Source organism: Balaenoptera borealis (genome assembly GCF_965194805.1).
Source record: "Balaenoptera borealis genome assembly, chromosome: 1".
Taxonomy (NCBI): Eukaryota; Metazoa; Chordata; class Mammalia; order Artiodactyla; family Balaenopteridae; genus Balaenoptera; species Balaenoptera borealis.
The window spans coordinates 160,785,588-160,813,512 of NC_138860.1; the positions used below are offsets into that span (position 1 = coordinate 160,785,588).

Genomic DNA, 27,925 nt, shown 5'->3' on the forward strand with positions numbered 1-27,925 from the left:
TAACATTCTGTGGCCACTTTAGAGAACAGTTTGGAAGTTATTCAGAATGGTAAACATAGAATTAGCATATGACCCAGCAATCTCACTCCTAGGTGTATACCCAAGAGAAATAAAAACATATGATTACACAAAAATTGATACACAAGTGTTCGTGGCATAATTATATATAAAAGCCAAAAAGAGGAAACAACCCACATGTCCATGAACTGATGAATGGATAAGCAAAAAATGTAGTATATGCATTACAATGGAATGTTATTCAGCAATGAAAATAAATGAAGTGCTGATAAACACTACAACATAGATTCAACCTGAAAACATTGTGCCAAGTGAAGAAAGGAGCCACACACATATTGTGTAATTTCATTTATATTAAAACTCCAGAATAGGCAAATCCACAGAAACAGAAAGTAGATTAATGGTTTCCAGGCATTGGGTTAAGGGGAGAATGGGGAGAGACTGCTAATGGGTATGGGGTTTCTTTTTGGGGGGGATTGATGAAAATGTTCCAAATTTAGATGGAGTGATATTTGCACAACTCTGTGGATATACTGAAACTCACTGAATTATACACTGTAAAAAGGTACATTTTCTGGTATGTGAGTTAAACAAATACCTACCATATGACCCATCCATTCTACTTTCAGATGTTTACCCAAGAGAAAAGAAAGTGTATTTCCGATGAAGATTTATAGAAGGATGTTCATAGATTTATTTGTAATAGTTAAAAACTAGAAACACAACAAATGTTCATCAGCATGATATACTACTCAGCAGTGAAAGGAAATTAATTATTGATACTTGCAGCAGTATGGATGAGTATTAGAGTTGTTATGCTACTCTATGCTATATGAATGATCATATCTACAAAAAACCTAAAGCCAACATCATACTTAATGGTGAGAAACTAGATGCTTTCCCACTAAATCAGGAACAGGAATATTCCCTCTCACCACACCTTTTCAGCATCATACTGGAAGTCCTAAATGTAGCAATAGGACAAGAAAAGGAAATAAAAGATATACAGATTGGGAAGGAAAAAATAAAACTGGCTTTGTTTGCAGGTGACATTATTGTCTATGTAGAAAATCTGAAATAATCAACAATAACAACAACAACAACAACAAAACACCTAGAACTAATAAGCAATTGTAAGAAGGTTGCAGGATACAAGGTTAATATACATAATACAAGCCTAATCAAAATTCCAGCACATTATTTTATGGATATTGAGAAACTGATTCTAAAGGTCACATGGAGAGGTAAAAGATGTAGAATAGCCAAAACGGTATTGAAGGAGAAGAACAAAGTCAGAGGACTGACACTACCCAGCTTCAAGACTTATCGATAAAGCTATAGTAATCAAGACGATGTGGTGCATATATATGGAATCTAAAAAAAAAAAAAGTGGTTCTGGAGAAAGTAGGGGCAGGACAGGAATAAAGATGCAGACATAGAGAAGGGACTTGAGGACATGGGGAGAGGGAAGGGTAAGCTGGGACAAAGTGAGAGAGTGGCATGGACTTATATATACTACCAAATGTTAAATAGATAGCTAGTGAGAAGCAGCTGCATAGCACAGGGAGATCAGCTCGGTGCTTTGTGACCACCTAGAGGGGTGGGATAGGGAGGGTGGGAGGGAGATGCAAGAGGGAGGGGATATGGAGATATATGTATACATATAGCTGATTCACTTTGTTATAAAGCAGAAACTAACACACCATTGTAAAGCAATTATACTCCAATAAAGATGTTAAAAAAAAAAGAATAGTAGAGCAGAATGCATGTTATATTTTAATTCATATTTTCTATAGTACTTAGGAAGCTCAGTTTTATACACTTTCTGAATGTCATCTATTTTAAATGGCTTTTCATAATGTTGTACTTTTCAGAAATGTAATGTTCATTTTATATCATAGGAAGGAAACGTTTTACTTAAAAAAAAATCTCAGTAGCCCAGTTTACTGAAAATTGAGTTTATTTGACTTCTGTGTTTGAGAACTTGTCTTTAAAAGCCAAATACATTGGCCAGTGAAACAAAATGAAGCAGTTATCCCAATGCAAGATCTAATTAGCAGCTACATGTTTACCATTTCCTTAATGGGCTATTATCCCTGAAAGTTTAACTGAATTGTTTTTTTTTTGAAAATTCATAGATTGACAGGAGACATTGGCCTTCTTGCATTTTCTTTTAAGAACATCAGTTCTTAACAATATAATTGAAGTAATAATTATTTATAAATACTTTTAATAATCCATAGTTTACTTAATTTTTTCCAGCTGTGGTTTCCTTAAGGGTACAGCAGGGACAATACAATTTTACCTTAAAGAGTTGTGAAGATTATGTAATCTAATGAATGGAAAACACTTCATAAACTATAAAATGTAGTACAAATATAAAGTATCAGCTCTACTAACATAGGTTATTTGGACCTATTTTATTGTTGTTTTTCCTGTGTTGCGTTTTTCCCTTTGACACATGCTCCCTCCCGAAGACTGTCCTATTCACATATCACAGATTTGATGGTTAGGGTAGAAAGGAGTACACATGTCCTTGCCTACAAATTTTAGTAGTTGTGTTTAAAGAAATGCTCTTTGATAGAAATTAAGACCCCCTTAAATGATCAAATAGTTGTGTTTATTATGCATTTAAGTTTTCTAATGTTTTAATTAAAAGGCTTAAAATTCTCAAAAAAAAAAAAAAGAGATTGTGGTGTTAGCAACAGATAAGTAAATGGAACAGAATAGAGAGCCCAGAAATAGTCCCATAAAAATATAGTCAGCCTATCTTTGACAAAGGAACAATGCCAATACCGTGGAGCAAAGATTGTCCTTTCAACAAAGGTCTTAACAACTGGACAGCTGCATGCAAAAAAAAAAAAAAAAAAAGGGAATTTATATACAGATCTTACACCCTTCACAAAAATTAATTCAAAATAGACCACACACTTAAATGTAGAACACAAAACTATAAAGCTCCTAGAAGATAACATAGGAGAAAACCAAGATGACCTTGGGTATGGCAATGACTTTTTAGATACAACACCAAAGGCACAGTTCATGAAAGAAATAAGTGATAAGCTGGACTTCATTAAAATAAAATCTTCTGCTCTGTGAAAGACACTGTCAAGAGAGTGAGGAGACAAGCCACAGACTGGGAGAAAATATTTGCAAAAGACATGTCTGACAAAGGATTGTTATCCAAAATATACAAAGAACACTTAAAAACTCAAAATAAAAAAATAACTCAAAAAATGGGCCAAAGATGTTAACAGACACCTCACCAAAGAAGATCGGCAAATGACAAAAAAGCATAAAAAAGGTGTTCTAAATCATATGTCATCAGAGAAATGCAAATTAAAACAACAGTGAGATACCACTGCATACGTATTGTAATGCCAAAATCCAGAACACTGATAACACCGAGTTCTGGCAAGGATGTGGAGCAACAGGAAATCTCATTCATTGCTTGTGGGAATGCAAAATGTTGCAGACATTTTGTAAGACAGTTTGGTGATCTCTTATAAACTAAACATACTCTTACCGTACAATCCGGCAATTGCATTCCTTGGTATTTACCCAAAGGAGTCGAATATTTATGTCCACACAAAAACCTGTATATATATATGGATGTTTATTGCAGCTTTATTCATAATTGCCAAAACTTGGAAGCAACCAAGATGTTTTTCAGTAGGTGAATGGATAAATAAACTGTGGTATAGCCAGACAATGGAATATTTTTCAGCCCTAAAAAGAAATGAGCTATCAAACCATGAAAAGACATAGAGGAAGCTTAAATGCAGCTTACTAAGGGAAAGAAGCCAATCTGAAAAAGCTATGTACTGTATGATTCCAACCATGTGACATTCTGGAAAAGACAAAACTATGGAGACAGTAAAAAGATCAGTTGCCAATAACTGAGTGGATGAGTAGGCAAAGTACAGAGGATTTTTAGTACAGTTAAACTATTTTGTATGATCCTATAATGATGGATACATGTCTACATTAGACCAAATTCATAGAATATACAACACCAAGAGAGAACCCTAATGTAAACTGTGGACTTTGGGTGATTATGATGTGTCAGTGTAGGTTCATCAGTTTTAACAAGTGTGGTAGGGGACGTTGATAATAGGGGAGACTCTGCACCTGTTACGGCAGGATGTTTATGGGAAAGCTCTGTACCTTCCTCTCAATTTTGCTAAGTTTTGAACCTAAAACTGCTCTAAAAAAATGTGGTCTTAACAAAAAAGTAATGAATTATTGATATATTCAACAAATGGATGAATATCAGAATAGTTATGCTGAGTGAAAGAAAGTAGACCCCCAAAAAGAGTATATTCTCTATGATTCCATTTAAGTCTAGAAATGCAAACCAGTCTACACTGATAGAAAGTAAAGCAGTGTTTGCCTGGAAAGAGGGGTCTGGGAAGAGCTAGACAAAGAGATTATAAAAGGATATGCAAGACTTGAGAGTGTGTCCATGTTCCTTATCTTGATTGTGGTGATGTTTTCCAGGGTGTACGTGATGTATATGGTGTCATGAGTGTATACATATGTCGGTACTTACCAAAGTGTATAGTTTATTTTATGTCAATTATAACTAAAAGTTGTTTTAAAAAATAGGAATTGATTTATAAGTTAATGTCAAAGTAAGAAAAAAAATCAACTGCCAATGGTTAGTCTGTGTGGTAGACATACAAACCAATACACTGAAATGCTCCATGAAGAGGCACTAAGGATATGATAATTTAATAGGATGATTTCTAAAAAGAAAATGTTAAGAACACCTGGAGGGTTAAGGATTTGGAGACGATAGGATGAAAAACAGCATTTAAGCAAGGGCCACTTGAGACACTCTTGTCCTTTTCTTACTGGTGAGTCAATATTTGATGCTTCAGTGGGAAGTAATTTTTTCCCTTTCATTTTACATTTCAGTGTTTATTTTGTATGAAACCCTTCCTAAGTATTAGGGAATAATTCAAGGGGGTTGTTCCTGACCCAGCTGTAACCAGTTTGAGTCCAAAGCATAAACTTTCAGGTTCCATCTCTTAATATCCTTACTGAAAATGTCATTTATTCTCAGTTTGCCTAATCCCCATGGCTTGTTCTCCTCAGTCCTACACACCTCCAAGCAACGAGTTCAAGATCAGCATGAAATTGGAAGCACAGGATCCCAGGAACACCACATCTACCTGTATTGCCACAGTAGTTGGACTGACAGGCGCTCGCCTCCGCCTTCGCCTTGATGGCAGCGACAACAAGAATGACTTCTGGCGTCTGGTTGACTCAGCTGAAATCCAGCCTATCGGGAATTGTGAGAAGAATGGGGGTATGCTGCAGCCCCCTCTGGGTGAGTAACTAGACCCAAGCTCTCCCTAGCCCATTAGTTATCTTCCCTAAATTGTACATCCTGTTAAAGGAAAACATAGGGTCCTCTGCCTATCCCTTCTTTTTCATATGGTGCAAAAGAAAAGGCCCACCTAAAATGAAATGACCTGAAAAATCTGGACCTATCCATTCTACATTAACTTATGATATCCAAGCTTCTCTCAAGCTCTTCTTTTTCTAACAAGAAGCCGCACATTTCATCCTTCTTTATCACTTCCCCTTTACCCTGAGAAAAAGAATGGAAGGAGATCTTGACATTTAACTTGCCTCAAAAAACCATAGAGTTTTCACCAAATCCTACAGTGATAACAGGAAGTGAGAGAAAAATCTCCCAGTAGAAAGGATGACTATTACAAAGACCTGTTATCTCCTTTCCCCTAAATTTTTACTTGGTCCTTGGAATTTTCTCACTTTGAATCAATTATTAAGTAAAATGCATTATTTTACTTAAACTAATAACCCCACTGTATTTTTCTCCTCAAGATCAGATTCACCTTTTTTTGCCGCAGTATACCTGCATGATTTAGCCCATCTCATCAGTTACTATTAATCACTATTGCAGTGAGTCTCAACAGAGGATAGAGAGAGAAGGGTTATAGGCTATGTTCCCTTCAGGAGGCTGTGCTAAATTAAATGAACATTAGAGGACAGTATCATTTGAAAGACCTCCCTAGGTGGTTATTTAACATTTTCCTCCATTAAAAAAAATTATTTGTAATGTAAACTTTCAAATGTATACAAAAGTAGAAAAAAATAGCACAGTGAATGTCCATGTATCCTATATACACACTCCCTGCCTGCTCCTGCCCAATTGCCTAAACATAGTATCATTTTATCGTTAAATATTTAGTATGTGTCTCTCATAGTTAATATTTTAAAAGCATAATCATAGTAACATTATCACATGTAAATAATGATAATTCCTTAATATCAACGAATATTTACTCAGTGTTTAAATTTTCCCTAGTGTTTGTCTATCTGTCTATCTGTCTCTCTCTTTCTCTCTCTCTTTATTCCATTTTCTTTGAATCAGGATCCAAATAAAATCAACATATTGCAGTTGGTTGATATGTCCCTTAAGTCTCTTTTAGTCTATGGGTTCTCCTTGTCTCTCTTATTTTTTCTTGCAATTTATTTGTTGAAAAACCTAAGTCATTTGTCTTTAAATTTTCCCACAGTTAGATTTTGCTGATTGTATCTCTGTGGTATCATTTAACATGTCCTCTCTTCCTAGAAATTGGTAACTAGATCTAGAGGCTTGATCAGGTTAAGGTTCAATTTTTTCATAAGAATATTTCATAGGCGGTGGTCTTTATTAGGAAGCATATATGGTCTGGTTGTCTCTCATTTTATAATGTAGCAGCCATTACTGCTTGTGGTCTAGAGCAGGGGTTGACAGATTTTCTTAAAGAGTCAGGTAGTAAGTATTTCAGGCTTATGGGCCATACCTTCTCCGTTGTAACTAGTCAGCTTTGTCCTTGTAATGTGAAAGCAGCCATAGATGATACATAAACAAATGGGCAAGGATGTGCTCCAGTAAAGCTTTATTTACAAAAACAGGTGGCCAGCCTTCTGGCTATAGTTTGCTGACCCCTGATTTAGACCCATCACTTCATTATGGTTGCAAAATGGGAAATTTTAATATTATCATTCGGTCCACATAAATTAAATGGAACATGTCTATTTAAATAAACTTTCATCAACTATTTGGTTATCCTAAAGTACAGTTCATGCAGGAAAGACAGTTTAAATGCTTGATTCTTTTCTTTATTTACCAATTTTCAAAATAATAAATTGGATTACCATCATCCTCCAAAATTATTTATGGCTAGTGTTGTTGTTGTTGTTTAGTATCATAAACTCAAAGATTCATACATAATTGATGTGTTTCACTCCATTGCACTAACTGTACTTATTGATTCTTGAATTATCCCATCTTTGGCGTCATATATATATAAATCATTCTTAAAGTGAAATCTATAAAACAAAGTATATTCAGAGAAATCCCCTTCACCTTATCCCTTTCTTCTGCTATAGGGTAACCACTTTCTTTTAATTTAATAGTTTATACTCCAGTTTTTAAAAAATAAGCAAATATATCCGTATGAGTGTGTGTGTGTACATACATACATGTGTATTCCCTGTCTTCTTATGTAAATGACAGCATATTATACATACTTTCTTCAATCTTACTTTTTTCATTTAGCAATATATCCTAAAGATGACTTCTTAGTTGTATGAAGATGTTCCTCATTCCTTTTTATAGCTGCATAGTACCGTAAGATTCTCAACCTACTTTATGAATCACTGTTTAGAAGCATCTTGATAGGCTATTAAAAAATGTAAGTTCCCAGGGATAATGGTGACCATCTAAATCAAAATCTTTCCATAAATTCTCCAGAAACATACAGATCAAAAAGGAAAGAAAATCAAACCACCCATAACTCATGCCTAAACATAACCAGGAGTCAAGAATACCACAGATGGGAATGTAAATTGATACAGCCACTATGGAGAACAGTATGGAGGTTCCTTAAACAACTAAAAATAGAACTACCATACGACCCAGCAATCCCACTACTGGGCATATACCCTGAGAAAACCATAATTCAAAATGAGTCATATACCACAATGTTTATTGCAGCTGTATTTACAATGGCCAGGACATGGAAGCAACCTAAGTGCCCATCGACAGATGAATGGATAAAGAAGATGTGGCACATATATACAATGGAATATTACTCAACCATAAAAAGGAACTAAATTGAGTTATTTGTAGTGAGGTGTATGGACCTAGAGTCTGTCATACAGAGTGAAGTAAGTCAGAAGGAGAAAAACAAATACCGTATGCTAACACATATATATGGAATCTAAAAGAAAAAAAAATGGTCATGAAGAACCTAGGGGCAGGAGGGGAATAAAGACGCAGACCTACTAGAGAATGGACTTGAGGACACAGGGAGGGGAAAGGGTAAGCTGGGACAAAGTGAGAGAGTGATATGGACATATATACACTACCAAATGTAAAACCGATAGCTAGTGGGAAGCAGCCGCATAGCACAGGGAGATCAGCTCGGTGCTTTGTGACCACCTAGAGGAGTGGGATAGGGAGGGTGGGAGGGAGGGAGACGCAAGAAGGAGGGGACATGGGGATATATATATATGTATAGCTGATTCACTTTGTTATAAAGCAGAAACTAACACACCATAGTAAAGCAGTTATACTCCAATAAAGATGTTAAAAAAAAAAAAAGAATACCACAGATTTCAGTAACATGTTGTCTACATGTTCAGATATAAAGATCTGAAACCACTAGAGCTAGTACCCACCCCATACCAGAATGAAGAGTTTTATGTAGGTAGAAACTACATTAAAAAGGGAGAGGGCAATGGGAGCCTAACACAGCCAAAATCACCCCCAGAAAAAGACAGTCCCATCCAGAGTGGGAAATACTGAAAGAGAGCTAAGAGCTACTTGATTAGAGCCTTGGCTACTGGAGAATCAGAAGAAAGAGAGTGAATTAAAAGAGTGAGGGACTAGAGATAGCAGTCTTGGGAAGACAACTACCTTTGTGGGAGAGGTAGCTATAATACTGAAGGAAAAGAAGGAAACCATGGGTAGTAATTTAGAGTTATGCAGGAACAAAAAAGAACCATAAAATCAAAAGACCTACAAACCTTCCCATCCCAAATAGGCTCATCTACTAAAGAAACTGCATTTCACTATGCCAACAGAAAACTCATGACCCAAGTTCCCTGCCAAAATGGAACATCCTGTTTTTTGCAAGCCCAGGAGAATATAAGACATTTCAAAGGATTAAGAAACAGCAGTCAACATCTATACAAAGCTTCTACGTGAAGAAAAACAGAAATAGAGGGTAAAACCATTTTAACTATTGAAAATTCTACAGCCAAAATCAGTGACTAGCCAGAGGAAAACTGTTGCACAATAACCCATCTCAAATTAAATAAGTATTGACAGATATGAAAAAATACCTTGAATCAAAAATTTTAAGTCAGACTAGAAATGCACAATAGACAAGAAGATGTGAAAATAGAATTGTTCAAACTCAAGAAAAAAATTGAAAGAAAAATAATCTCAGTTGAAGACTCAATTCCAGGGTACCCACTGGGACAATAGATTCAACTGGAAATATAATAAGGGACATTGAGAAGAGAAATAAAAATAAATATTAGAGAAGGTTTAAAAGTATCAGAAAGGAACTGTTAGATATAGAACATAGTCAACAAAGATCCAATGTGTATATGTATGTGTACATATATATTTGGAGTCCCTGAAGAAGATAAACAGAATTAATACTTAAAATTGTAATATAAGGAAATTTTCCAAAAATTAAAGAACACCTAAACCTTCATATTGAAAGGGCCTACCTTATTCCTGGAAAGATTGATCTAGATGGGTCAACTCTAAGACATATTCTAGTAAAACTATTATACTATAAGAATAAAGAAAAATTCATCTAAGCCTCCAGCAACAAGGCCAAATTACTCACATGGGAAAGAAAGTCAGGTTTGCATCATACTTCTCAACAGCAAAATACAAAGCAAGACTAAGTGGAGCAGCGTTTTTAAGAAATTCAAGGAAAGAAAATGAAAAGACAGGTTTTATATCTAGACAAGCTGTTTTTTCAAGTACTGAGATTATACTGAAAGAGTTTTCAACATGCAAGAACTCAGGAAATATTGTGACCCCAAGCCCTTCCTAAGGAATCAGTTATGGAAAGAGCTCCATCCAAACAACAGATGATCAATCTAAGACAAAAACAAAGGTAGGGACAAGAGTAGAATAGTATGGTATCAGTCTGGGTCCAGTGAAGAAAGAGAACCCACAGCAGTTTAAACACAGAAAGTTTAATATATGTGTTAACTATAACAGAGGATTGGAGTGAGGGATTGGCTAGTCAAAAGGCAAGAGAACTCTAAAGAATATAAGAAGAGCAGACATAAGGAGAAGCCACTACACTGGGGCAGAGATAGAGCACTGAAGGAAGAGCCTCCCTTCCCCCATCTCAGGGCTGAGATGTAGACTCCCCGTTGGAGGCGGCACAACTGTGGCTCACTGGATGAGGGAAATCACTGTGGTGCCACAGCAGTGGAACTTGCTAGAACTCTGTCCTCCAGGGTGCTGAGAAAGCTGTTCATGGAGAGGTGTGTTTCTGGAGAAACTCTGCTACAAAACCACTTAAGATGGGGAGGGTGGTGCTGCTACTGGCTGCCCTGCACTCCCGGACCTGGGCCACAGGGGAGATGGGGTGCTGCAGGAGCCTGCCAAGCCAACACAGTGCAGCCAGAAAGCAAGCCCCTTTCCTCCTGTCGTATCTGTAGATGGGGTCCCGGGTATCACTTAAAACTGATAAACCAAATAGTAGAAGCCTAAGTGAGGAAATAAGGGAATTAAGGACATTATGACATATGTTAGTATAAAGGTAACTACTAAAACAAAATTCCAGAACTTCCTAAATACCAAAGGAAGAAAAAGATCAAGAAACAGACGACACAAAGAGATGAACTAAATATGGAAAATGCAGTAAATAAAACATAATGTGACAGAGTTGAGACCAAATGTGTAATTTATATTAATAAATGTAAATGGTTTTAACTCACCTATTAAAAGAAAAAAATTTCAGATTGGTGCTCAAAGTCAAACCCAACTTTATACTCTGTACAGGAGACATACCTAAAGTAAAGTGAGTCAGAACAGCTGAAAATAAAAGGATGATCAAGGATATATGAAGGAACGTCAAACAATATAATAGCAGAGGTTACAATTCTGTTATTAGACATGGTAGAATTAATAAAATAGATATTATGGTAGATGCAAGGAGACATAGACAAACACACTAATAGGAGAATTAACACACCTCTCTCAAGACAAGACAGACCAAGAGGACAAACAGTAAAGGGGTTGAAGACTTTAATGAATAAGATAGATCATATGTGTGTGTGTGTGTATGTATGTATGCATATCAAACTTTATACCCTGGTAAATGCCCTTCCACCTTGAAATTTAAAACTCTTTAAACAACTTTTGTTTGAAAAATGGAAATATAAACCAAAATTTTAAAATTCCTAAAACATAATGATAATAAACCTCACATCAGAATTTTGAGATACAATTAAAGCAGTGGTTGGAAGAAAATTTATAGCCTTAAATACCTGACATAAAGGAAAATGAAAGGATAAAAATTGCGAATTTAAATTCCCAATTCAAAAAGCTAGAAAAAGTTACACTCCAAAGCAAATACAAAGGAGAAATAAGTAGAAGAAAAAATAAAGATAGAAAGAGAGATTAATGTGGTAGAAAATAGAAAAGCAGTAAATCAAAATACTGTTTCTTTGGAGAAAACCTCAACAAAATAACAAACCACTAGTTAGCCTAATAAAGAAAAAAAAAGAATAAGCACAGATATACAAAAGTAGAAATGACAAAGGCGGGGAATAGCTCTATGTAAACTAGGAAAGCTAGGTGAAATAGGAAAATACTGTTTGTCAAAATTGACCCTAGGAGCATCACGTATGTTTTCAAAGCACTTACATTAAAGCACTGCATGCAGATTATTTTAGAGGGAAATCCTACAAAACCTTGAAGACCAGATAATCTCAATGCTACTTAAGTTGTTGTACATCAGTGATACCCAACAGAACTTTCTGTGATGATGGAAATGTTTTGTGTCTTTGCTGTCCAGTATGGTAGTCACCAGCCACATGTGTCTGTAGAGCACTTGAAATGTGTCTACTGCAACTAAAGAATTGAATATTTAATTTTATTTTAATTATAATTTAAAGTTAAAAACCTATGTGGTTGGTGGCTACCGTACTAGACAGTGCATTTCTAGATCATAGAAAAAGGAAAATATCCAAATTCTTTTTATGAAGCAGGTAGAACTTTGATACTTAAACCTGATTTAAACACACGCATGCACACACACACACACACACAGCCTCATGTGTGAATATTATTACAAAACACCTAAATAAAATACTAGGAATTAGAGTTCAACATATTTACAACAATAATTCATCAAGACAAAGTAGCTTTTTTTTTCTGGGAATGAAAAGAATATTTAACTTCAGAAATATCATTAATGGACTTCGCCATATTAAAATAGCTAAGGAAGAAAGTCATATGAACTTCAGCAAAAATCAACACACTACTGAGGACTCAACATTTCTCGATTTCAAAACTTACTACAAAGCAACAGTACTCAAGACATTGTGGTACTGGCATAAATTGAACATAGACTTATAGATAAGAGGATTAGATTTGAGAGTGCAGAAATAAACCCATACATTTATGCTCGGTTGATTTTCAACAAGGGTGCCAAGATAATTCAGTAGGGGTTTTCAACAGCTGGCACAGGGACAACTGGATATCTACATACAAAAGAATGAAGTTGGACCCCACCTCCACACCATATACAAAAATTGACTCCAAGTGGATAATAGACCTAAATGTAAGAGCTAAGGCTATAAAACTCTTAGAAGAAAACATGGGAGTAAATCTTCATGACCTTGGATTAGACGGTGGTTTCTTAGATATGGCACCAAAAGCACAAACAACAGAAGAAAAACTAGATAGATGGACTTCAAAATTAAAAGCTTTTGTGCTTTCAAACACACTATCAGGAAAGTGAAAAGACAGCCCACACGATGGGAGAAAATAGGCAAATCCAAAAGGGCAGAGAGTAGGTTAGTGGTTTCCAGGGATTGGGATGAAGGGACAATGGGGGGTGGCAGCTAATAGATATGGGTTTTCTTTTTGGAGGAGTGATGAAAATGTTCTAAAATTAGATAGAATGATGTTTCATAACTCTAAAAACCACTGAATCGGACATTTAAAAGTATAAATTGAGTTACATCTCACTAAAGCTATTATTTTTTCAAAATCACATGTCCGATTCAACAAATAGTATTGGGAAAACTGGATATCCACATGCAAAAGAATGAAGTTAGACCTTTACCTTACACCATTATACAATAACTAACTCAAAATGGATCAAAAACCTAAATGTAGGAGCTAAAACTGTAAAACTCTTAGAAGAAAACATAGGGGAAAAGCTTCATGACATTGGAATTGGCAATGATTTTTGGATATGACACCAAAAGCACAGGCAACAAAAGAAAAAAATAGTTAAATTTGACTGCATCAAAATTTAAAATTTTGTTTATCAAAGGGTACTTTTAACAGAGTGAAAAGGGAACTCGTGGAATGGGAGAAAATATTTGCGAATCATATATCTGGTAAGGGGTTAATATCCAGAATATATTTTTAAAAACTCCTTCAGCTCAACAACAGCAAATAAATAACCTGATTAAAAAATAGGCAAAGGACTTGAATAGACATTTCTCTAAAGAAGATATACATGTGGCCAGTAAGCACATGAAAAAATGCTCAGCATCAGTAATCATTTAGGGAAATACAAATCAAAACCACAATGAGATAATACTTCACACCCATTAGGATGGCTATTATCAAATAAATAGAAAATAACAAGTGTTGGTGAGGATGTGGAGAAATTGGAACCATGTGTATTGTTGTGTATTGGGAATGTAAAATGGTACAGCCACTATGGAAAACAATATGTTTCCTCAAAGAAGTTAAAAATAGAATTACATGTGATCTAGCAATTCCACTTTGGGGTAGATAGGCAAAAGAATAGAAAGCAGGGACTAAAGGAGATATTGGTATACCTATATTTAGCAGCATTATTCACAATATCCAAAAGGTCAAAACAACCCAAGTGTCTATTGACAGAAGAATGGATAAATAAAATGTGGTATATATACACACAGTGGAATATTATTCAGCTTTAAAAAGTAAGGAGATTCTGACACATGCTACAATGTGGATGAATCTTAAAGATATTATGCTATTATAAATGAAATAAGCCAGTCACAAAATGACAAATGCTGTATGATTCCACTTATACAAGGTACCGAATATAGGCAAATTCATAGCGACAGGAAATAGAATGGCGGTTGCAAGGAGCTGGGAAAGGGGAGAGGGGAATGGGGAGTTACTGTTTAATGGTCAGAGTTTCATTTGGGGAAGATGAAAAAGTTCTGGAGATGGATGGTGGTAATGGTTACACATTGATGTGAATGTACTTAATGCCATTTACTTTTGAGAAAGAAGGGGAAATACACATGTATACACACACATGCACATATATATAATGTACATGAACTTACATATATTTTGTATACTTAGTTTTATAAAAAGAAACACAGGACTGTTAAAACCAGAAAATAATGAAAAGGTCACCTATTGGGAGTGTCTGGGAATAGGGTGGAAAGCATAGAAATGAGAGTGAGACTTCTCTAAAAATACCCTTTTATATTCTTTTGACTTTTGAATTATATAAATGTCTTACTTAATACATAAAATTAAACCAAAAAAAAAAAAGATGAACAAACCATATCCTAAAATTGACTATAAACAGAAACAAACTGAACTCTGTATCAAGTAGATATCATAACCACATTGAAGAAAGAGTTCAAACAACTTGGACACAGAACCTTCACAGTACACCCTCAATGGGACATATTTCAAAGGAAAATGGAACTGCAAAGAAATTCTGACTTTTTCTTAATAATGTTAGTGGTTTCACCCTAATAATCTGAAACTATTTTGCATGTATTGAAGATAGAGCAAATGAGTAAATAAGATACAAGTATGGGATGGAAAAGATGAAGAAGAACCCTTGCAGTGTAGGATTTGAATTGGAGGTTTGTTTTGAACTCTTAACTTAAAATAGGTATATAAGTATATATTAATATGTATTAAAATATACATAAATATATATTAATATAATACTTATTCACTTAGAATATATACGTATGTATATGTATATATTCTAAGATAATACATGTGTATGTATATGTATGTATATATTCCATGCTCTATTGAAAAGGCCTGGAAACAATGACTCCTCAGTAGCAATGGGAGCACCTTGATTTGATTTCTAAATCCCATTCTCCACTAAAAGGAATCATGGCTTCTTGGAGCAATGGCTGATTCCAAGACAGAGCAACAGAGAAAACGTAAGGTGAATCTGGAAGATCTTATTTTGCCAGAAAGCAAAGAAGTCTCAAAGAATGATGGGTACATATCAGAAGGATACAGGAGCCAGTTTAAAGGGACTCTGACTAGCCAAAATTGGAAAAATATGACCATCAAAGAGAATAATAAAAATAGAAGAACAATAGTAATAGCCTCATGGGTCCCTAGTGATACACAAGGAAAAAAATTAAAGTTGCAGAGAAAGTTCTTCTTTACAGAATATCAGCTAACAAATATAAAGAATGATAGAAAATTATCATTTTGGCAACCACCATTTTGATGGATTCAGACCAGGATAATCAATGAATGCTAAAACAAAGAAAAAAAAAAGCTTATTGGAGAATAGGATATTCACACATTCTCAAAGTTTCTCCCCACTGATTATCTATTAATTACAAGGGGAAATTACAATGAAGAAATCTTTCAGTCATTCCTTAATAAGTGATCAAATTCAGTATCATTAATAATTAGACAAACTGACATTATGTACCGCTTGAAGCAATGAAATGAGAAGTACTCAACATCCCTTGTGTAGTGTCTTTGTCAAAACTGTTTAGCATGAATGTAATCATAAGGAAACAATCAGAAAACATCCAAATTGTGGGACGTTCTATAAAACAGGCCAGCCTCTTCAAAAGTAACAATTTCATGAAAAACAAAAGGCAACTGGACTATCCTAGATTAAAGGAGACTAAAGAAACTTGACAACCAAATGCAATATGTCATCCGTGATGTATTTTAAAAATTAAACACCTATAAAGATTCGGGGACAGTTGAAGATATTTTTATTTAAATGTATTGGATATGATAATAGTGCAGTTCTAAAGGAGAATGTCCTTGTTCTCAGGACAAATGTCTTGACGTATGTAGAGGTGAAGTCTATATCATGATGTCTCTAACTTTCACATAGTTCAGAGGAAAAAGTGTGTGTAGATAGATGGAAAGCAATTGTGGTGAAGTGTTATTAGTTGCTGAATTTAGGTGAAGGGTACATAGTTTGTTCTTGTATTGTTTTTTGCTACTTTTCTCTGGGTTTAAAATTTTTCAAGATAAAAAGTTTTAAATAATTTATGTATATAATTATACATATATATGTGTGTGTGTTCATGTTCCCCAGGCCTCCTCTGGACTTCTCCCCAGAGTTGCTGAATCAGAATTTCTAGGTAATGGGGCTTGGGATTCTGCATGGTAAAATGGCTCTCCCGAGACTCTAACACAGTTGGTCTATATTTGGGAAGCATTGCTCTAAAGAGCATTCTTCTCCATTAAAATCTTGTGTGGTTTGTGTGTGTGTGTATGTGTGTGTGTTCTGTTCACATAGGAACATTGGTTACTGCTTTGCAGAGTCCTCCAGGGAAAAAAGGTGAAAAGGTAGAATGATTCTCAGGTGATGTCAACCTTTTCCTCACATCCCCTTGTTTTACTGGTCCATTCTATACTTAGACTGAGGTTATTTCTTCTAAACAGGGCTGTCTGGATCACTAATTCTCCAACATGGCTGCCAGTTAAAATCACCTAGGGAGCTCTCAAAAATTTCAGTGCCTAGGCCTTACCTCAGATCAATTAAATCTGAATTTCTGGGAGTGGGATGATGCGTTTTTTAATACTCCCCAGGGGATTTCAGTGTCCAAGTTTGAGAGTCCCTAGGCTAGAGCAGAGCTGGCCTCTGCTGAGGCCTCTAGTCAAGTGTGTCAGGATCCCAGTACGAACTGCCTGCTCAGCAAACTTAGTCACATGCTCTGATGTCTATGTGGGACATTGACTTGAAAGGAACCCTCTTATGTTGCTGACACTGATCAGTCTTCTCTTATGCTAAATAGCTTCCAGGGCCTGTCAGTAAAAAGGGGGATTTTAAAAGATGCGTATCTCATTTATGGTTATGGAAATTTGAACTCTGTTTATAGAAATTTGGCAGGGGGGATGAAATTTTAGAGAGAAGTAACTTTAACTATGGTATCTTAAATACTCATTTTACAAAGGTAATTTTAAAAATATTCACCAAACTCTCTTCTCTGCAAGACCCCTGACATTGAGTAACGCCAGACCCATCTATACGTACACCTATCTCAAGACTAGTCATAACCCCACCCCCAATTAAATAAATCTGAATTAACTTGTGTTTGAGTGTGTATATAAGAGTGGAGCATTGAAGTGGTGACAGCATCCTGGCGGAAGCAAAAGGAATTCTAACAGTCCTCCCCAAATACAACCTGACTGAACATTCACTTCTTCCTCAGAGAAGACAGTTTGTTCAGCACCTCTCTTCCAGTTCTCGTTTCTCTCACTCTTGGGGTAAAATTTAGATAGCCCACCCAACCTCAGTTTGGAAGCACTGCTTTAGTTCAGTGTCATCATCTGACAAATACAGAAATAGGGAAAGGGAAGTTAGTTGTCCAAAGTTGTACAGTGAATTGGTGGCATGTTTCTGTACATGTATTTGTATGTGTACATGTATGTAAAGCTCCTCTGGGAGGAGAGAATGATTTGGGAATCATCTTGACAGCCATAGAGTCGAATAACTTCATAAAGCTTGGAATTACTATATAGGACAATGGCGGGGTAAGGAGTAGGGCCCATTCATGTGCTTCCTGGTATGAGTGCTGTTCTGTTACCTGCCACCAGAGGGCATGAACTATGATTAGATTCTAGACCTGCTGATCTACATTGCAGTTCAGAGCTTGCTCAGATCACTGTTAGTTCAAACAAATGAACCCTAACCTATTCAGTAGTCCCACAGTCTTAGGAGCATATGAAAGATCTTTGTGACTGGTTGTTTATAAATATTTTAAAAAGAAATCTTAGCTAAGCACAGAACACTTGCAGCATGCCTGGGTTTAGAATTGGAGACCTGGCTTTCTAATATTAGCCCAGCCACTTACTAGTTTAGTTGTGTGGCCAATGGTAAGTTGCTTTACCTTGACTTTTTTTTTTTTTTTTAATTTTTATTTATTTCCATATTTTATTTATGGCTGTGTTGGGTCTTCGTTTCTGTGCGAGGGCTTTCTCTAGTTGTGGCAAGTGGGGGCCACTCTTCATCGCGGTGCGCAGGCCTCTCATTAGCGGCCTCTCTTGTTGTGGAGCACAGGCTCCAGACGCGCAGGCTCAGTAATTGTGGCTCACGGGCCCAGTTGCTCCGCGGCATGTGGGATCTTCCCAGACCAGGGCTCGAACCCACGTCCCCTGCATTGGCAGGCAGACTCTCAACCCCTGCGCCACCAGGGAAGCCCCTACCTTGACTTTTAACCGTGAATTTCAGTTGCCTCACCTGCCACATCATTAATAAACTTTGCCACACATGGTTGAGGATTAAATGGGGTAACATGATAAAGCATTTATCAATTCCTGGCACCCATTTAATAAGTGGAGATTTTTCTTTTGTTCAGTAAAACTCTCATGGAGCTCATATTCTGGTTGGAAAAGACATACACATTATATGGAAAAAAGAAAGAAAATTTAGGCAGTGATAAAAGGTAAGGATGATAAGAAGGGAGCAGGATCTAGGAGGCTATTTTAGGTAGGGTAGTCTAGGAATGCCTCTCTGAGGAGGTGATATTTTAGCAAAGAACTATCAAAGATTTGAGAAAAGTGAAGGGTGCTTGAGGCAGAGGGACACAGCTTGGTGTGCTTGGGAAACAAAGACCAGTGAATGAAGGGCAGGGGAGTGGCAGGAGATGAGTTATAAGAAGTAAGCAAGTTCCGGATCATGTAAGTTTTGTTAAATACATAAAAACTCTAGATTTATTTTGTGTTATAGGATGTAAGCGTAAGAGTGATGTGATCTGATTTATAGTTTTAAAAACATAACCATATCATTCTGGTTGCTGTGTGGAGACTAGACAGTAGGGAGGCAAAAGTAGAAGCAGAGAGAAGGGTTAGAAGGCTGTTTTAGTAGTCTGGGCAAAGTTTGACTGTCGCTTAGATTAGGGTGTTAGTGGGGAGAAATATAGAATGGTAAGGAATGGTTCTGTTTAGAGTATATTAGATGTAAGAACCATCAACACTTGCTGATTAATTGTATTTGAAAGACAATAGAAAGGGAGGAACGAAGAGTGACTCCTAGGCTTTTTGGTCTCAGCACTTGGGTTTAAATAAGTGGTTACATTAACTGAGATGAGATGACTGGAGGAAAGGGGGTAGTAAAATCAAGAGTTCTGTTTTAGATTTTGAGATCTTTTGGCATCCAAGTAGAGTTATAGAATAAGGCAGTTGAAAATATGAGCATGAAACTCAGGACAAAGGTTTGGGTTAGAGATGTAAATTGGCAGTCATCGTTGATGGGAAAAGAGTGGGGACCAAGAAGAGAGAACCAGTGGCCAGACACTGAGGTACTCCCACTTTCGAGGTTAGGATTTCTTACCCACCTGGCCTTTTCCTTGCAAGCCATTGTTTAATTTGAGGAGACCCTCAAATTATTGTTTTTACTCTTCTCTTCCTTTTTGCACAAATTTACAACTCCATTTCTTTTACCAAGAGAGACAGCATAGTAGAACTGCGTAATTAAATATTTGTATTTGAAGACATTAATGTGCTGATTAATAATGAATGCTCTGGAGACAGAGGACTTCGGTTTAAATCCTGCCTCTGCTATTTACTAGCTTAGCGACCTTGGATATTTTACTTAATTTCTCTAATCTCAGTCTTTTCATCTATAATAATCAAAATAAAAGCCAGCATTCATTTAACACTTATCATATACCAGGCATCGTTTTAAGTGCTTCGCATGTATTAACCTATTTTAACCCTTAGAACAACCCATTGAAGTAGTTACTCTTCTTACCCATTTTATTGTTGAGGAAACGAAAGCCAGAGAGAGGTCTTATAATTTGCCAAACATCACACACCAGGTAAGTAGCAGAGCTAGATTTGAATCTAGGGAGCCTGGCTCCAAAACCAGTGCTACTTTTCTCGTATCAAATTCACAGAGTTGTAGAAGTGATTAAATGAGATAACCCACTTAAAAGTGCTTAGCACAGGGAGGCTGGCAAATAATATGAGCATAATAAATGTTTTCTTACGGAGGCAGCATAGCGTAGTGAAAGAGAATCAGATGGAAAGTCCTGGGACTCCAGCCTGACTACAGGAACAACTTATGTGATCATGAACAAGTTTCTTAGCCTCTCTGGACTTCAGTTTTGTCATCTACAATATAAAACCTTCATACTGTATGGCCTCTGAAATCCCTTTCAATGTTTAAACATTCTATCTGTGACTCCCCAAGACAGATTGTGAATACATCTGAATTTGGTAGGGGAATAAGGTACTCAGTAATTCCTTGGGTTGACAACATTTCTACTTTGCCCTTCTACTGTTGAAGAAACTTGCTAGGATATAGTGAAAGGTAGTTAAGAACCATGAGGTTTGGAGTAAGACTGTCATGTAGTGGAATCTGTTTCTACCACTTACTACCTTGGACAAGCTACTTCTCCTGAGTTTCTCTTTCATCATCTGCAAACTAGGGATAATGATAGTGCACACCTCATGGCATTATTTGAAATATCCTGTGAGAAAGTGCCTGTAAAGTATTTAATACATGATAAGCATTCAATACATATTAACTATTATAATATTATTATAAGGGTTTCCAGAGCTGAGAGGATTTCTTTTTCACTCAAGTACCAGATGAGATAGAAGCCTCTCAGTAACCCACTTCTAAAGAATTGAATTGGGAATTACATGATGAGGCACTCTCGTTGGGAACTGAGGGCATGAATCAGAATTTTCTAATTGTGCAGTCATTCCTCCCCACTCCTCTCTTATACGAAGGTGGAGGGAGCATTTCTCTAGAACTGCTTTGCCTTATCCGTAGGTGTAGTGAATCATTCATGGCAAATTTGCACTAGGTTTGGCTTGCTTCAACCCTTCCCTGACCTAAAGAGAGTTGTTTTCCTCACACACAAACCAGACCTGAATTTCTGGAGAAATTTGTTTGTCTGTTTGTTTGTACCGTGGTCAAAGGAAGAGTAGTAGTCAAGACTCTTTTGGAGTGTAAAACCCCAACCCAGACCAGGTTAGAGGAGGGCAATAGGAGGAGGCAGGAATTAGTGACTCGTGTAACTGCGAAGCCCAAGACCTGGTGCTGAGTGTGTCTGGGCACAGGGTTTTAAACACTCTCGTGTCTCCATCTCCTGCTCTACATTGGCTTTATTCTCAGTTATGTTCTCCATTTAGCAGTGCCAAATCTACAAACTTCCTTATAACCATGATCTCAGAGAAAGAAAAGCTCTCTCCAACGTGCATATCATATCAGAAAACAGTTGATCCAACTTGGGACATACATACATATACACTTTTGGTCTAGGGGAATCTGATGCTTCTAAATGGCATTATTTTGCATTCCATGGCCAGGTAGGTAGAGCCCAGTGTAGACATCCCCACCAAATCACATAAAATTAGGGTTTTTTTGTCTTTTGGGATTTTTTTGCAGAAGGAAAAAGAACTAGACAAGCAAAAAAGAAGTGGTAGCAGTTTGACAGGAATGTGTGAATTGCTATCTCCATTGTTTATGAATGAGCTATCCCAAGAAGTCTCCTGACCCTGGGAAACCTCACTTGGTAGCCTAGCCAGCTTTGAGACTAAAAGTTTAAGTCATGTGGGGGTGGTACCTCTCTTATTTCTATTTTCTTCTCTCTTCTCACATCCTCCCCTTCAATTTAATTATAGTTCTTAACTAATACTTTATCCCAAAAGCTGATTCTTCCTTTTTTATTTCACATGCACATTGATAGTTTAGTGTAGTAAAGAGTGTGGGCTCAACAGTCAGATTGCCTGGGTTTCAATCCTATCTTTGTCATTTGCTCACTTTGAAATCTTAAGCAGTTTACTTTATACCTCTTTCCTCATCTATAAAATGAAGATAATTTCTCCCCTACTGGGTTGTCTTGAGGATTAAATTAGATAGTCGGTAGAAAGTGCCTGGCACGGTATCTAGCACACAGTGAAGTACTCAGTAACATCAGATACTGTTGTTGTTGCCATTTCTCTGCAGCTTTGGTTCAGCCTATCTGTTCTTTGTCAGGAATGGGAAAGCTGAGGTAGATTGGGAGACTATCAGAAAGCACTAGATTTTGGTATCTCAGGACAGAGGGTTGAAGCCAAATTGAAGGAAGCACTTGGAGCTCTAATTGGAAGACTTAACTATGATAATGATCTTATTTTTACAGTTTGTTAATTAAATGGTATATTCTTACTGACTGGTCATTGCAGAATGACAATGGACAATTAACATCCCTAGGCTTCTTTTCACTCTTTTGGAAAATGAGTTTTTTTGGATAAGATGATCCCTTCTATTTTCCTCAATGCCTGATCCTTCGTTAAGTAAAAATGAATATCAAAAAGTGTTTTGTACTCTGTGTATGTGTGAGAGAGAGTGGGAAAGAGAGACAGAGAGAGCGAGAAAGAGAAAGTGAGAGCAAAAGTGAGAGTATGTTTACATTGAGATAAACGAAAAAGATTTACTTGTATGTTGGATTTATCAGACATATCTGGTTTCTTCTTAAGAGATTATTATATCCCCGTTCACACTCTACTGTCTAGATCATTTCTAAGTGTTTGTTATTCCTATCACAAATCTATTTTGTATTTTTCAAGGAAGCTTTTTAGGCATGATATTTGTTGTGTAATACTTGTTTTGGCTTCAGGAAACTTGGTTGGGGACTTTACTCCACTACTTACTTTGCAACATTACCTTGGGCAAGTTACATTCCCTCTTATATGCCTCATTTCCTCATCTGTCTAATGAGGCATTTCTTCTACTTAACCTTTAAGTCCTTCCCTAACCATCTGTGATTCTATAACTATCACAGCATAGGTTGTGGCAGGCGTAGCTGGATTCCAAAGGGAAAACTTGATATAGCAATTCCCTTTGAGACATATTTTTTTATCTGTTGCCCATTATGTTTGCTGCAGGATTTCGGCTGAATGCTTCCTCTTGGCCCATGTTCCTTTTGAAGACGCTAAATGGAGCAGAGATGGCTCCCATCAGGATTTTTCACAAGGTACGGTGTCCCTCAGCTATCACCAGCTCCAAATTGCTTAAGGTCAAATGCTTACATTCTTTCAATTACTGAGCCTCTGATGTCTACATTATATATGTGGCCTGAGGATGCCTTCTCAGAAACTAGTTCAGCAGAAGGATTTTTTAAGTACCTTACAAAGCCGCAATTATCCCCAGAGAAATATTAGACTGGTAAATTAGGATTTCTGGGTTTTGGGTCCTAGCTCTGCCAATAGTAAGTTTTGACCTCATCTGTTAAGTGGGATTCTGTCTACCTCATAGGGTTTTAAGAAGTTAAACATTTTTTTTTATTAGTAAAACATGTAAAGTATAGTATAAATCTAAAGGAGCTATTCTTATTATAGATCATGCAGTTCCATAAGGTCCATATTCTAAACAGAGAGAAAGGAAGGAGACTATTTTTTGAGTGCCTACAGTATGTTTGGAGTTTATCTACGCTATCTCATTTAAATACCCACAGTTAACTTTATGAAGCAAGAATTATTATTCCGATTTAGTAGTTAAGGAAACAAATACTTTTGAATAAGGAACTTGCCCAAGGTCGCATGACTAGTAAGTGGTGAAACAGGGATCCAGAACCTGTATTCATTCTTCCTGATTTCTCGAGGGATGAAGCAATCATTCTGCTCTTAGTTGATCTTTAATGAGGTTAAAGTTACTATAAAGGGGACTGAATTAGGGTTGCCTATGTTGCCATTTAAGTCTAAACCCTGAGAGTACCCTGGTTCCCAGAATACAGTATACTGGACAACTTGAAACCCTTCCACTGCAGAATACCTAAAAATGATGGGGGGGGAAGGGGCCAACAAGTATTCTTTTAAAGGCTTTGCTGACCTTACTAGAAAGTAAGATAACTCCAAGGCCAAAATGAGGAAGGAAAACCAGAGTGTTAGGTGTACTGAACCTACGGGTGCCGTAAGGGGCTTTGCCAGTCTTACTTTCCAAGGACCTTGTCTTTTAACAACCACAGTAGGATAGAAGTTGAGGCCTTGGGCCCATGCAAGGCAGAAAAATGTACCTGGGACTGCCACATAAAAAATCAGATTGGATCCCTCGAATGTTTGCTCCTTAGTGAAAAGACTATTGCATTGATGAGGAAGAGTCTCTGCCTGGGCCATGGGTAGGGGTAGGAAGTAAGTCATCTCTTCTGATAAGACAGTCTTTCCCCATGGAAGTCCAGGGTTCAGATATAGTGCCTGTGTTGTTTCAGAACTCCAAAATTGTATGGGATATTTCTGAGTGCCTGGCAGAAGCAAACCCAAAACCTCTCTAGAGGGTTTGGTTGTTTTCAACCCAGATGTCATAGAAGTCCCAAAAGTGAAGTACCACTGAAGATGAGTTCAGTTCAGTTCATAATTACAGAGCCCGCAAAACTCACAAAGCAAATCCTGCATGATGAGACTTCAGTAGACACAACAAACAGTAAGACTATAACCTCAAGCACTTTCAGATAATAGAAATATCAGATAGAGATTATAAATTATTTGAAAATGAGTAAGGAACGAAAAGAAGGAATTTAAAAATGAGAAAAGTACAAACCTCTATTTTTTTAAAGGCAAAGTTGAAAAAACAACAAATTGAATATCTAGAAATGAACCTTAACCATTAAAATTTTAAAACCTTAGGTAGGTATATAAGCAACTTAGATCTAGATAGAGAAGAATGAATTGAAAGACACGTGTAAGGACTTTCCCCAGAGTGCAGTACAGAGAGATAAAGATATGGAAAATATATTAGAGAGAAAAGACAAAGAGAATACCGTTAGAAGGTCCAGTATATGCTGAACGTGACCTCTAGAGAGATTAATTAGAAAGAATAAAGAAGAGTCAATATTTGAAAAGATAATGACAGAATTTTCCAGAATGTGTAATAAAGACAAATATATACCTTAAAACATCATGGTATAACTAAAGTCAAAAGAAAGGATCTGAGCAAAGTAATCACACAGAATACAGTCATCCTCTCTGAGGGATGGTTCTGCACCTGTGGGAGACTGGTTCCAGGACCCCCTGAATACGAAAATCCACACATACTCAACTCCCTTATATAAAATGGAATAGTACAGTCAGCCCTCCGTATCTGCAGCTTCCATGTCCATGCGGACTGAATCTTCAAAAGGATTACATTTAGGCTGACAGCACATTTCTTGACGGCAGCAGTACAAGCCAAAGACATAGAATAATATCTTCAAAGGATTAAGAAAAAATAGTTGTCTACCTAGAATTTTATATCTGATTATACTGTTATTTCAGAATGAATGTAAAATCAAGACATTTTCAGCAAACTAATACAAATAGATACTAATATATCTGCTGAAAGAACAATTGAAGAGTATATTTCAGGAAGAAGATAACTGGGGACTTCCCTGGTGGCACAGTGGTTAAGAATCCGCCTGCCAATGCAGGGGACATGGGTTCAATCCCTGGTCCGGGAAGATCCCACATGCTGGGGAGCAACTAAGCCAGTGTGCCACAACTACTGAGCCCACGTGCCACAACTACTGAAGCCCACACACCTAGAGCCCGTGCTTCACAACAAGAGAAGCCACCACAATGAGAAGCCCATGCACCACAACGAAGAGTAGCCCCCTCTCGACTCAACTAGAGAAAGCCCACACGCAGCAACGAAGACCCAGCGCAGCCATAAATAAATAAATAAATAAATAAATAAATAAATAAATAAATAAATAAATAAATAAAAGATAATTGAACCTGGAAAGTAAGAATGAGATGCAAAAAGTACTGCTGAAGAAAGATTGTTTAACATGTGAGTAAAACTAATCAACCATTGCCTATAACTGTATAAACCAGTTATACTAACAGAAGTGATCATTTGGCAGTATAACAATGTGGAACTAAATTATCAAACACCTGTTAACTCAGGAGTAGTTTAAATATTCTGAGGTTCTTGTATTGTTTAAAGATGAGCTTTAGACTTAATTATGTCAACTATACAGTTATGATCTGAAGGGGATCCACCAAAAGACTAAATATAGAAGGGTTAACATATGAATCAGGGACTTCCCTGGTGGCACAGTGGTTAAGAATCTGCCTGCCAGGGGAGCTTGAAGATGGCGAAAAAGTAAGATGTGGAGATCACCTTCCTCCCCACAAATACATCAGAAATACATCTACATGTGGAACAACTCCTACAGAACACCTACTGAACGCTGGCAGAAGACCTCAGACCTCCCAAAAGGCAAGAAACTCTCCACGTACCTGGGTAGGGCAAAAGAAAAAAGAAGAAACAGAAACCAAAGAATAGCGACAGGACCTGCACCAGTGGGAGGGAGCTGTGAAGGAGGAAAGGTTTCCACACACTAGAAGCTCCTTCGCGGGCAGAGACTGCAGGTGGCAGAGGGGGGATCTTCGGAGCCACAGAGGAGAGCGCAGCAACATGGGTGCAGAGGGCAAAGCGAAGAGGTTCCCGCAGAGAGGATCGGTGCCAACCAGGACTCACCAGCCCAAGAGGCTTGTCGGCTCACCCGCTGGGATGGGCAGGGGCTGGGAGCTGAGGCTCCAGCTTCAGTGGATCCCAGGGAGAGGACTGGGGTTGGCTGCGTGAACACAGCCTGAAGGGGCTAGTGCGCCACAGCTAGCCGGGAGGGAGTCCAGGAAAAAGTCTGGAGCTGCCAAAGAGGCAAGAGACTTTTTCTTGCCTCTTTGTTTCCTGGTGCGCGAGGAGAGGGGATTAAGAGAGTTGCTTAAAGGAGCTCCAGAGACGGGTGTGAGACGCGGCTATCAGCATGGACCCCAGAGATGGGCATGAGACGCTAAGGCTGCTGCTGCAGCCACCAAGAATCCTGTGAGCAAGCACAGGTCACTATGCACACCTCCCCTCCCGGGAGCCTGTGCAGCCCACCACTGCCAGGGTCCTGTGATCCAGGGACAACTTCCCCAGGAGAACACACGGTGTGCCTCACGCTGATGCAACGTCATGCCAGCCTCTGCCGCCACAGGCTCGCCCCACGTTCCGTACTTCTCCCTCCCCCTGGCCTGAGTGAGCCAGAGCCCCCAGATCAGCTGCTCCTTTAACCCCGTCCTGTCTGAGCGAAGAACAGATGCCCTCAGGCAACCTACACGCAGAGACGGGTCCAAATCCAAAGCTGAACCCCAGGAGCTGTGCAAACAAAGGAGAGAAAGGGAAATCTCTCCCAGCAGCCTCAGGAGCTGCGTATTAAATCTCCACAATCAACTTGATGTACCCTGCATCTGTGGAATACCTGAATAGACAACGAATCATCCCAAATTGAGGAGGTGAACTTTGGGAGCAAAGATATATATTTTTTTTCCCCTTTTTCTCTTTTTCTGAGTGTGTATGTGTATGCTTCTGTGTGTGATTTTGTCTGTATACCTTTGCTTTTACCATTTGTCCTAGGGTTCTGTCTGTCCATTTTTGTTTGTTTGTTTCTTTGTTTTTAGTATAGTTTTTAGCAC

At 37.5% G+C, this 27,925-nt stretch overlaps 1 protein-coding gene across 12 annotated transcripts in view; it reads left to right on the plus strand.

The window, feature by feature from the left end:
• Positions 1 to 27,925, plus strand: part of SCMH1 (Scm polycomb group protein homolog 1) — a 194,709-nt gene that overhangs the window by 74,022 nt on the left and 92,762 nt on the right. For 10 of the 12 annotated variants that reach the window (XM_082387950.1, XM_082387946.1, XM_082387952.1 and 7 more), the window contains 2 exons: positions 5,119 to 5,353; positions 23,381 to 23,469. In XM_082387950.1, the coding sequence (XP_082244076.1) occupies positions 5,119 to 5,353; positions 23,381 to 23,469 (324 nt within the window). Of the gene's footprint in view, positions 1 to 5,118; positions 5,354 to 16,592; positions 16,639 to 23,380; positions 23,470 to 27,925 lie in introns of those variants that run through there. The other 2 variants (XM_082387947.1, XM_082387949.1) reach the window with 2 other exon arrangements.